The following is a 12,799-nucleotide window of genomic DNA, read 5'->3' as shown; positions in this document are numbered from 1 at the left end:
TGCATGCAAACAAGTAAAATAAATGCAAGACCTGTGCAAAGCCAACATGCAGCCCCACTACATACTACATAGAAATGTGTTTAGGGGTGATTGCTTTCAAGGAGGGTTAGAGTGCTGCCATGTATGAGACACTGGGCCGGCGTTCTAAGCTCACGTTGTGAACCCTGTACCTTATGACACTCAAAGTGTAATGAATATCTCTTCACAGAAAACAGAATTATAGTGGCAAGAGCTGGCATTGATTCAGTCTTGGCTGGAGTCCCACATTTGGCTTGACCCGGCTCGTCTAGAAGGGAGTATTAGTATTTTAGGCCTATATTGTCCTTTAAGTTTTTTATGTTGCAGGTATATCCTGCTCATTCTGTACCCCTAAGTATAATATACTGTGGACTGCGTCGGCGGGGGGGGGGCGGCGTTTTAAACTTCGCCCCAGGCGGCGTTAAGTCTTCGGCCGGCCCTGCATACTTGGGGCAGAGAGGCAGAGATATCCCCCGGGATATCCCCATGTTTAAAGGGATGGGAAGTGGGCATGGAATAAGCAAGCGTTTGTGGAACCTACAAGTGAGCATGATAAACACTGCCCCCCCTCCCAAAAAACACTTAAGAAATAACCTAGAGCTCCAGAGAAGCAACATTTTTATTTCATCGTAATGAGCTATGAAAGTGAAATGTTTTTCAACAAAAGCTGGTGCAACACCAACAAAACTTGGTATGAATTGGAGAGAAACACATATGTAAATTTTAAACGCTAGGGGCTATTTTTGTGCCTCAAATGCATGATGTTACAAGCAGCTGTTAAAGAGAAGCCTTTGAACAAGGTGAAAGGGCGAGGGAGTATATCTATGTAATGTTAGCGTGAGTGTGTATGTGTAATTGTGTATGTGTTAGCATGAATGCGTATGTGTGTATGTTAGTGTGAGAGTGTTATGTGTTTGTATGAGTGTGTATGTTAGCATTAGTGTGTGTTAGTGTGAGAGTATAAATGTGCGTGCTGTAATATGTTAGTGATAGGGGAGCAAGGGGACTTGCTTTTACCTGCCCCCAGGCCAAAAGGTGCCAGTCCTCACTTGGTGAATGAGTTTATATTTTGATTATTAGACGGGTAATTGTAGCCAAGTGCAAAATCAACAAAGCTATGTCAGGGATGTGAAGTCTCACATGGTTCATGAAGAACAAGAATACACAACCATTAAATTGGTGATATGTGACATTGTGCCAACAATATATCAACAGTTTACCTTACAGAATTCCCTAATTTGCACGCAACGCTGCTGAATATGCAGTTATCGGTTCTGCTAGTTATTCCCGGTGACAATTCATGTGTATGAACCTCACATGTAACAGCATCTGTCACGTATGCTCTGGCGTGTGATGACAAAAGATTCTCAAACACATCAATTTTCATGCATTATGTTGGCTAAAAATAATGGGATATGTGCTCCATGGTACACCGTTCCTCTACATGGATGCGAGGCTGTAGAGCCTAACTAAGATACCAAGTATTATGAGCTCATGTTCAAGAAAGACACATGAAAGAAAACATGATATTATATTTATGGATATGCAAGTGTTGATCATGATCAAAGACAAACGGTACAAGTAAAAAGAAATGCATTTATGGTGATATGCTTTTACACCACGTGCATCAATGCATTATGTAAATACAAAGAACTTTAATATATAAGGGTCAGTATGTAAACATGTTTTGAAATACAAAAACCTTTGGATAGACACCCTCTATGGAAAGCATAATGAATAAGAGAAAGGTCCTAACTACTCCTTTTGTCAATACTAGAATGTTTGTCATTTTATGTTTATATATAATACAAAAGTGTTTAAGGGTCTTGTGCCAAACTGACAAGAGTCCCATCTGATGGCTCGGTTTGCTCACTTGGCCACGGGTCCTCAATGGTGCTCTAGTCAGGATGTGTGGGTACCAGCCGGGCTCTCTACACAGATCATCATGAGATCATCTCGACAAACCATGCTCAAAACCTCCACCAGTTATCCATGAACTCAGCAGGAAAGAAGAATATACCGATAATACGCTATGCAGAAATATTGCTTTTATATTGCCATGCTGATGCCAATATCATTTTATTATCATATACATTTCAATGAACTAGCATGTGTAGAAAAGACTACCGAATATGAATAAGAGAGGATAAGGGAATCTAAAACAAAGAATCCTGAACGAACGGATAAATGCAAAAGATGATTCTTCCTTCTACTCTGCATTTTAAAATGCCACTAATAGCCCTTTCTAGTAAGAATGTATGCAAAGCGATGCTGATTAGACAGTGTACAGACATACAAAGGTAAGGTCAACAATAAAGAATAAAAAAAAGAGCGGATGTGATTTAATGTTATGTCTCATTGGGGTCAACCACTGTTTTCTAGAAAATAATGTTCCGTTTGTATTCTAAGTTTATTGTGGCATTGTTCCTTTGGGGAAAAATTGAAGAAGAAAAAAAAAGAATTTGCTGTTAATAGTGCTTTTTAACATTCTGTGGCACTATTGTTGCAGTGTGTAGCAGAGGACAGATCTTGGTGTTATTACATTTACACAGCCATATATCAATGCCAGAACAACAAAAACACCAATTCTAGAACAATATCAAACTCTAGATGTCCTCTTAAGCCCTGCAAATAACCACTTACACAGTAGATGGAGGTCATTTGACGGGGTGTTGTCTCTTACAGAAGAGGTCAAACTCATTGACAACATGGGGATTATGCTTAATCTAAACACATTCCCACCAGTTTTCTTACCACCTAATTCATAAACATCTGAAAACCCTATATCCTACCATATTGCATGTATTTTATTCATAGAAAGGGTTAACCATGTTTTCATGGTACTTTCTGGGTTAAAAAAAACCCTGCTTCTTAGTTAACTTAGTTATGCATAAAGGTTCTCCGTATAGATGCTACAAAATGTTCTTCAACAGTTGGAATCCAGAAATCTCAACTCAATGACAGCCCTTGGCTTTTGAAGGAACATGACTCCTAGTACTCTCAGCAATAACGTTAACTACTTCCAAGACTGTAACTCCTGCGATACACAGCCAGTTTTTTGGGGGGTTTTTTACCAGGCCATGCAGTAGATCTAAGGAATAATTAGTTAGATATGCCCAGAAATGCACAGTAGCTCATGTTTAGGTTTGAGAGGTGCACTAACGTTCATTAATTACTCTAATCTTTGAGACAAGGACTCAGGGTTGTTGGAAACGTGAGCAGGGAAATAATTTCCTTCGTTCTTTTCGTTACAAGGTATACAAGAGATTTGTTCTATCTACAAAATACATTAGTCAGAGATTAAATGACAGCGTACAAACCATTTGTAACCTCACAGGTCTCTTTTTCATGTAAAATGTTTTTCTCTGGGACCGAACATAAACATAAAAGAGTAATAACTACAGAAGCCAAAACAAATCATTCGATGATCTAAAAAAAAAAAAAAAAGTAGCAGGATTAAATGTGTGATTTGTGTAAAGCACAGCTCCCCGGATAGTATGGGATTTACGATTTAAACAGTTATTTATATATATTACACGGACATTTTTTAAACAGCTTCCGTACAAAAATTGTAGGATTGCTCTGTTAAAGATGATGTGTTATGATCAGAAACATCATAATACGCTACTTGTGATTGGATGCATGATCTTCGTAGAATGTTACTGCACTAGCAACATACTCCGGCTGGTTTATAGTACAAGATAATTATACAGCTTTAATGTAGCCTTGGAATTTTGGCTATTAGCCGTCCTGCCCGCGTAACTGTTAATGTTCCTCCAAACTGAACAAAATGCTTGATCCATGCAAATGCCTTCTTCGTGTTCATTCTGGTTGAGAAGCAATTTACAGTTATGTTGTTTAACTTGTGAACTATGGATTAAAACCCACAGGGCCACCTGACCACGAAGCACGGTAGTCACAGAGAGCTTGACTGCGGGGTGACGTCAATATGGCATGCATAGAAATATACAAACAGCAACCAGGCGATTCCCAATGTAAAGAAAAATTCTAATCAGTTATTTTACAGGATATAACCGGTTTTCGAAAACAGTTCGTATAGGGGTAGCATCCATACTCCTGTACAGTGGATAAAAGCAAACTAAAAATTACCATTTGCAGGAGACCCCCAATGCACAAAGAGTGCCTTTTACTTATGTCTTTAGGTTTATAAACTACAAGTAGAGCCATATAACGCATGATGATATACTCCATTTCCATACCATCACCAAAATCAACGGTCAACATGCCATGGAACACGGGCTGGAGAAGAACAAGGGAAGTGCTTGGTGTTTTTTCTGAAATAAGTTTCACAATGAATGACAATATTGGGGCCAACTTTGAGATGGCTACATATCCAGGAAGGCATAACATCTATATTCCTGCTCTCAGACAGGAATCTGAAGTCTTTCAATCCAGGACTGTCTTGTAAGATTTATTGAAGATTGGGTCTGAGTTTCTGGGTAGACACCTGGTCTTCTGTGAGGACCCTAATGCTTGGACATCACAAGCTTCATAAGCACAAGATTCTTCAGTAGAATGGGTAGTAATTCAGAGCGTATCTTCTAATCATTGGGATTTATATATCTGCCAAATATGTAAATTCACATTTTACTTGATGTGGAGGCCAGTATTACATTAAGACCTTAAACTACACTTGAGCAGTTTCATTGGGACCGAGCACATGGAACACACAACCTTCCTTCCAGACGATGGTATGTCACGGCCTATGTCATAACTGGGGAATGCGAAATCCAGCAAAAACTCACAGAAAAAGACAAAAAAAAGTATGAGGTGTTTTAAAACATTGTTGGCTAACATTCTTGTAACCTGATCGCTCCCAAAGAGGTCTGCAACACCCGGCTCACGTGTCAGCATATAAGGAAGCTTTTGCAGAGAGATAATAGGGAAAGAGAGCTATAACATAGTTATAACGAATGGCATTTATTCATTTTAATGAAGCATTTAACAAATCCATACAATTCATAGACTTGATAAATAGTTATCTTGTTACCTTCACACGATTTATATCATCGTTATTGAATACAAACACCTAACCCTAGCCCCAACGGTGGTGTCAGCCTCACCAGATATTTCAGTTACCTGCTTGACGGGTCTTATCATAAAAGAGAGCCCTCTGAACAAATAAAGGCTATTTCCAAATCTGACATTTTTATTAGACGGCTTTGAGCCACACAGTGTAATACAGCTGCATAGCTGCGAAGGTATTAATGCTGAGATCAAAACGCTGATATACCTTGGGTTTCTCTCTTATCTATGGAACTATATCACCGGGAGAGACGGTGTCTGGCCATCCGTCTATACAATATTGGCTCAGAGCAGAACTCAATAAACAGTGGAGCCTTATTGCACCTTGTTCAATTTATGCTTGCGCACAGGGTTTTCTCACAATTATGCTGATCTAATAATGTCCCTGTTTTTAGCGGACAATCCCCTGATTGCTGTCCCCAGTTTGCATCTGTCCCTGCAATTGCCCCCTCTTAGGTCTAAGGGTAAATTATATTTGTTTTTTCACTCAAAATGCCATTAAGAGGGTATGCCATGGTCGACGGCGTAATACATAAACCCTCACCATTAAATTAAATAAAATTTTATATTTCAAACAAAACAAGTATATTTCCAATTACAATTTCTTTATTATGGATAAATATTTCTTTTTCATTCCATATATTTATAAATCCCTTTTAATACAACCTATTTATTATTTATTTTTGTGTTTATATTTTGATCTCTACTCTACCAGCCAGAATGGCTATTGTTATTGAACATGTGGCTGAATTGTGATAGCTGGCATCTGCAGTAATGCTAATGCCTGTGGCTCGGAAGCTGGGGGTGTAGGGGTATCTGGGTATACCCCTAGTTATCAGGGTTCAAGGAAAATGTATGGCACTTTATTGTTTAATAAATGTTAAGTTATTGTTTGGGGGTCATTGTAATTGGTGGGGTGGCGCCGGGTAATTATTGTTTTCTTTGTATGACTTTATAAAATTAGTTTTAAGCTGTGGACTGATAAACATTTTTCCTTCATATTCTGTGTCTGTGTTTATTGCTGGGTTGTATTGGGGTTTTGGGCTTTATTAAGGGGCACACGGATCGACTATGCGCCTGCATAAATATCATATGAAAATGCATTGGAAGAATATCAAGGTTTAAACTGCTGGATCTGAGCAGGAACCCAGTCAATAAACACTTATTTCAGCGTAATAAATATGTAGCTTGCTTTTTAAGGGATAAAATCCCTACAAATTTTCCCTTTAAATTGCATGCAATTTGGAGAATTTACAAAGAAAGGTTACACTGCTCTGTGTATAATTTAACCCTTTAGTGATCTTCCAGGCTAACTAGTGCAAGCAGATTAACTGGGGAGGGTGGGTAACTTTCAGAACTGGTGGTACAACAAACCAAGTAGGCATCCTGTTAATACATTGGTCCAAGTATATTTGTCATACAACAAATTCCTATCCAACATAAATTCACCAACTGGGGCCTCATAAAAGGAATACATAAAGAATCTAGCCAGGGTGTAAATACAGTCTTAAGTCTACCCCCTGGTGGCTGTCTAAGGAATCACAAGTAAAACACAAAAATAGGGAAAAAATATTCTGGTGGGCAGGGAAGGTGAACAAGGGGGGCAGAGACAAAACTGCCCCATGAACTGCTCTGATTTTTTAAGTTTTTGGGCCACTATCTTAAGCCTTATCTTGTGTTTTACTTGCAATTCTACATAAAACTACCAGAGCATCTAGAGTAGCTAGCACATTAGGCAGCATTTACATGATAACTGGATCCCCTCTATGCTCCTTTTATGGGGTTTCTATTTTGGCAAATGTTTTGGACAGGACTTTCCTTCTGGGCTGAATGTTACAAGCTGTTGGTAGAGTCCCCCAAATCTTCAACATAAAACAGCCCAGAGCAAAGCACAACCCTCTTTACCCTACGCCCGGTGACCTGCATACAAATATATATATAATTTTATGCAGCCATTTCCAAATTCGAGTAGGAATGGGAGGGCAAAGGATTTTAACCGTGCAAGCACAATCCATGCTTTGACATGCTTTGAAAATAAGTGTTTTTTATACATTGGAGTAGGTACCACTGCCTGTAACACTAGTTCTGTACTGGCCCTTTAGGTCTAAAGATCGAAAAATACAATAATCTGGATTCTCGAAACATATACCAGAAATCATATGCAAGTGCATCAGATTCCATTTTCCAAAAGGCCAGAAAATGCCATTAAAATCAGATTAAATATTGAATAAAAGGCGGTTTAATTCATTAAATATCAGAGGGTAAGCAATGTACTCCTGTTTCAAAACAAACAAACAAACCTTTATATTATCTTTTGGAATACAAATGTACCACCACTAACAATAATAAAGGAAAAATATCACCGCAGCATCAAAGGAAATAACTTGTGTGTAACTGTCAGAAAATAGAAAAGAAACTCTGGGGATTATGTACGAAAAGCAATCAGGAGGAGCAGTCCATTGGTTGCTATGTTGATTGCACCAGTTTTACCACTTAGCACCAGATTACCTCTTTTACACGTGTATATATATATACGGTATATAGTATGTGTGTATATATATATATATACGGTATATAGTATGTGTATATATATATATGTATATATGTATATATGTATATATATATATATACATTGGATTGCTTGTTATTGTCTTGTAAATGAGCCATATTGTAGTTACAATATATTTCACAGAGGCGTTGAGTATTTCAGAGTTGTATACATTTATTGTTGTTGTTGTTCTAACGTCCTTATTTCCAATCACATCACTGCTTGCCCTGGGGAGGGTCAGGAAGCCTCCTCAACGCTGCTGATCTACGGCTGGCCACGGGGGTCACATAACCTCCTTAGCAGCATCCTGAGAGAGGGCACCCAGACCATGTTTTAGGAGGAGGAGAAGGCATTCATTTTATTACCCATACATGAATGATTAGAAGTGTTAATAGAACCTTTACTGCATGTAATAAATGGAGGGCAATACAACAGGTACTGCAAAATGTGTGCATTGAATAGATTGCAAGCTCATCTGGCCTGAGTTTACTTTTTAGGCATCTAGTCAGGAGAGGGGTAAAGACCTTTAGTGCAAGAGTTAAAAGCATGTATAGAAATGCACGCATGATGGCCAAGCCGTGATGGTAGGGGCTGTACATAAAAAAAATTCGGCCTAGGATGCCACAAATATGTGCCGCACAATAATGCCCCTATGGCTGTAGAACCTGCTGTTCCGTTTTTCCAGTCCCAGTCCGGCCCTGCACATGTACAGTGATAATTCAAGACCACAAGGAGCCTTATCACATTACTGACGTTATAAGATTATGTTGTGTACAGAACAGATGACAGGGACTCTCAGCATACAAACCAAGCCAATCTATGCGCGCATGGTGCAAGTAAATGATATTCGCAGTGACCCCAACAATGAAAATGGTTTCATCAGCACTTATCAGGATTGTGTATGCGCAGACAGGGAACATTTGTCACTGAATATCAGGGATCTTGATTGTATCAAGCGAGCGCGCACAAGCAGTGTTTCATTTCAAGGATTGGCAAAGTCCCCCTGGGTCACAACATTGTCTCGACAATAAAGGATCGCATCGCTACATGCGATGGGGTGATTGTGTCTATATTTTATATATATTATATATTTTAGTTTCTTATGGGGCGGGTAGTAAAGTAGGAGTGTATCCCGTAAGGGTAGATTTCCTCTATCCTGCCCCCCATACACCTGGGCAGAGATACATTTCCGTGGACATTACGTATACTGTTTTTTATTACAATGTAATTATTGTTTTTATTGTATTTCTATTATTAATGTTCACTTCATGAAAGTGAGAAATGCGTGTTAAACTGTCTCCGCAAGTGATTTCACAATTTCAATTTGTACTGGGGTGGGCAGTAAAGTGTAAAATGGGACCGACTCGTGTGTTATATCCTGGTGCCTTTAATATGTTTATTATTTGCACGTTATATTTACTACTGAACCAATTACTCAAGGCTGCTAAGTTTTGCACTTGTGTTTGACTTTCTTGAACACATTCTGGGAAGGCCAACCAAGCTACGCTAGGTAAATTGGTAGTCTATAACAACTCTAATCACCCTCAGCTAGCCGGGTTTACATCCTGGTGTCTGACATGGAGAAAGTAGCGTTTCCAGATGCTTGTAAATGATAAGCCAGCGGCCACCGTAACCTACAGTAAATAAAGCCTCGCTTGATCTCCATTTGCTGAACATTTGTTTTCTCGTATGAAACAAGGTACCTTTTATGAGAGGCCTTTTTTTTGCACATGGCCGTTATCAGTCCATGGTTTCCATGTAATATTCTTTATAGGCTCTCTTTCTTTTGTTTTAGCACAAAGCAGTTGGCCAAGTGACGACTAAGTACTGGACTCATAGAAATGACTGTAAATATTGAACCATGAACCCCTACTCATACCTTTACATGAATAATAGATGGGGGGGATCAGGTAATGGGGTAACGCGCACACACAATACCAATACGAGGCTCCTTCTCCAGTACGGACCCATCCAGTTTTTGCAAATAATCCTTTGGCAAATAAATGAACCCAGCTACGAACAATGGAAAAAGTGAAATGGTAACATGATGAAATAATAAATAAAAGGAAATACGAGAAAAAGAAAAACATGCTCCATTAGCGTGCTTGTCACACACATATTTGTTGAGAAAGGACCGGAGGTGGTCCGAAACGTTGGCCGTGCTGATTCAAATAAATTGGTGTTAAACGCACTTTACTACAAAGACCCGTGAGTGCCCATTTTTCTTTGGTTACATACATACATATATATATATATATATTTAATAAAATGACTATCTTTAATATTTCATATTTCATTAATTATCCATTTAGGTATGAATCCAATATTGTGTGTGCATTGAATATATATATATATATATATATATATATATATATATATCTTAACAGTATGTATGTTAATAACTGTTACCTGTTATTTTTTTTGCACTACAATAACATGAGGTCAATAATGTATATTTGCTGCAGATACGCTATTGCTATTTTGAAAATATACTATTCATACAAAAGCATAAACTTTATACTTTAAATGCAGGGGTTGAAACGTAACATATTACTCTGATGAGTGCCGTGTCTAAAGATTTTGTAATATAACCAAATGTTTTACACGGGTTCTATATAAGTTATGAATTAAACACTATAAGACATTTAATCCTTTGAACCTTAAAATGTGTCCTTTTTTATAGCATACGAGTATTTCCTATCGCATGTGTGTCCGTACAATAAAGACATAAAAAACCCCCCAAATCTTTGCATTTCTGAATGAATTCCTTTTTTTTTCTTCAGCTCTTTGATTTCCTGCGTTTGTGTGCACCTTAGCCGGTACTGTGAAGGTGGCTTCCATTAACCCAGGATAAACTGTCGCTGCTAGCACAGGTTATATGCGCTGCCTATCACAATGGGGATAAGTGAAATACAAACTGTGGATATGCGCAGCAGAGGAAAACCCTTTAATGTATCATTTATGTCGGATGGGAATATAAATTATTTTCATGACAATTCCGGTAAATATGTATAGGGGCAGAGCAGGAGTTTAATATCATGAGAGTACCCCATACCTCTGCTTTATATAAAACCATCGGATGGATACGCTAATCCCTGCTGATCTGATCATGTCATAGCAGAATGCAAACCTTTTCCGAAGAATAGTTGAGCCTCGATTTATAAGACGCGATTGCGTAATATGCTTTGCATAGTTTGATCATTAAAATGATGGTTCTGGCTTTAAATATATCCCAAAATATCAGATTTAATATGCAGACCTAGTCTTTAGAGATACAGAGGCACCTGCTGGCTTTATAGTACAGAAAAAAAAATATTCATTTTTCAGAATAGGTGTCTGAAAGACAAGCGTACTTAAAAGAATCAACCAACTCAAGAGGGATCATTTGTAAAGGCTGAAGAGTGATGACACACTAGTTCTAATTAACACTTGGTATTGTTATCTGTGTCATGAAAGCTACGGTGTTATTCTTCAATGCAAGTAACAGCGGTATTAAAAAAACTAGTGTTTTAGAATACTACCTGTATTATATGCCACCCTGCTATTCACAGTATTATAACATTAGAAGGAAATTAATTATACATATAAAGTTACTTTGAGACAGAAAAGGCGAAAGTGGGTTTTCCTCACACGTCAGGGGCGTTTGTGTACTGTGCATTACATGCAGTGAGGACTGTCATGTGGGCCAGTGGTCTGATCTACTCCATTGCCATACTAAAGGGTTAAAACGTGCCCAATCAGCATGCATGCCCTGTATTCTGTGATACCCAGCTCCTGGCAGGAATTCGGCACTCATAGTAAGACACAGGAAATGTTCTGAACTCTTGGATCACAAAGGGTTACACAACTTTTTTTTCTCTGTTATTGAGAAATATTCACAAAGGGTGATCTCATACACTTTATTTGTAAATAAATGTTAAAATGATATGATAAGCTGGAGTAACCATCACATCATATTTCAAAATATAGTCTGTGTGTCTATATCTCTCTCTGTCTGTCTCTATCGATGACCCACACATATATATATATATATATATATATATATATATATATATATAATGTAATATACCACCTTATTCACTTTATATATATATATATATATATATATATATACACACACATATGTGTGTGTGTGTGTGTATGTTTTCTAGTTGTACTTACATGGGTAGGCAGTACCTCGTTGTAAAGGCAGAACTTCTGCCAGCTTATATGTGCAGATGAAGAGAATGAATCTCCTGGCTCATGTTCACAGCAGATATATCAGTTAATGCTTGGATAGGATACAAGTTAGATGATCACAGCAGGAGTTGTACTCGCTGGGCATCTCTGGCTGTGATCAGATGGTTTGAGAATTTGCACACCTGATACATTCTAAATATTTGGAATACATTCTAAAAATACTTTCTATGAAGATGGTGTGTGGATTCCTATTTTGACCCGGTACACAAGTCTTCTCCTCAGCTCATCTACCCTGAACTGGTGTGTTTAGTCTGTGAGTTAGGATCAGCAGCTCACACACAAGGGCTTCTAGCCATTAGTTACTCCACCTGCTTCATTCGTGACTGCTTTCTTCTGCTGTAACAAGTTTTCTTTCTAGATCTGATTTTTTTCCTCCATACATTTAGAATTTAAAAAAAAAACATTCTTGGCTGCTTCTACAGCATTTATCCCCATTCTTAGTTTTAACCCCCTATTTTTTTAGGAAAATGGATTTATTGATCACTTTGCTTCCCTTACCTTTTGTAGAATCCACTGGCAGAAAATGACAAATGCCCAGTAGACGAGATCCATCCTCTTAAGGATCTGCACTCAACGTAAAGACAAGAATAGGAAGCAAGTGGGAACTTCCTAGCTTAGGGAACGGTGCCCTGTCCAGAGAGATTGGATGGCTGGAATGAAATCTTCCCCCATTGATTAAGGTTCAGAAGAATCCGAGCCACTGTCTATGGTGAAAGTGGGAATAAGACAGGAGGAGAGAAGAGTCAGACACGGGATGTGGTGGGAGGAGAAGGAGAGCAGGGTGGGACAAGGGTAGGTGTGATGGTATTAGGAGTCTCCACTGGCTTTGAGTATGCAGAAGTGTGATGTGGTGCAGGAGAAAGTGTAAGCAGCCAGTTTCAAGGTCCATTGCCAGCCCCCAGTTCCTCCAGTGGTGGGGAGGAAAAAACCCCCTCCTTCCATCATTTT

At 38.5% G+C, this 12,799-nt stretch overlaps 1 protein-coding gene across 1 annotated transcript in view; it reads right to left on the bottom strand.

Moving 5' to 3' along the window:
* The window catches only part of NXPH4 (neurexophilin 4), a 72,916-nt gene extending 60,336 nt beyond the window's left edge, over positions 1 to 12,580 (bottom strand). The window contains exon 1 of the mRNA XM_053455718.1: positions 12,350 to 12,580. Within this exon, the coding sequence (XP_053311693.1) occupies positions 12,350 to 12,403 (54 nt within the window). The 5' untranslated portion in view covers positions 12,404 to 12,580. The remainder of the gene's footprint in view (positions 1 to 12,349) is intronic.
* Between the last annotated feature and the right edge of the window lie 219 nt (positions 12,581 to 12,799).

Source organism: Spea bombifrons, chromosome 2 (genome assembly GCF_027358695.1).
Source record: "Spea bombifrons isolate aSpeBom1 chromosome 2, aSpeBom1.2.pri, whole genome shotgun sequence".
Lineage (NCBI taxonomy): Eukaryota > Metazoa > Chordata > Amphibia > Anura > Pelobatidae > Spea > Spea bombifrons.
This window is presented reverse-complemented; position numbering and strand designations above follow the sequence as displayed.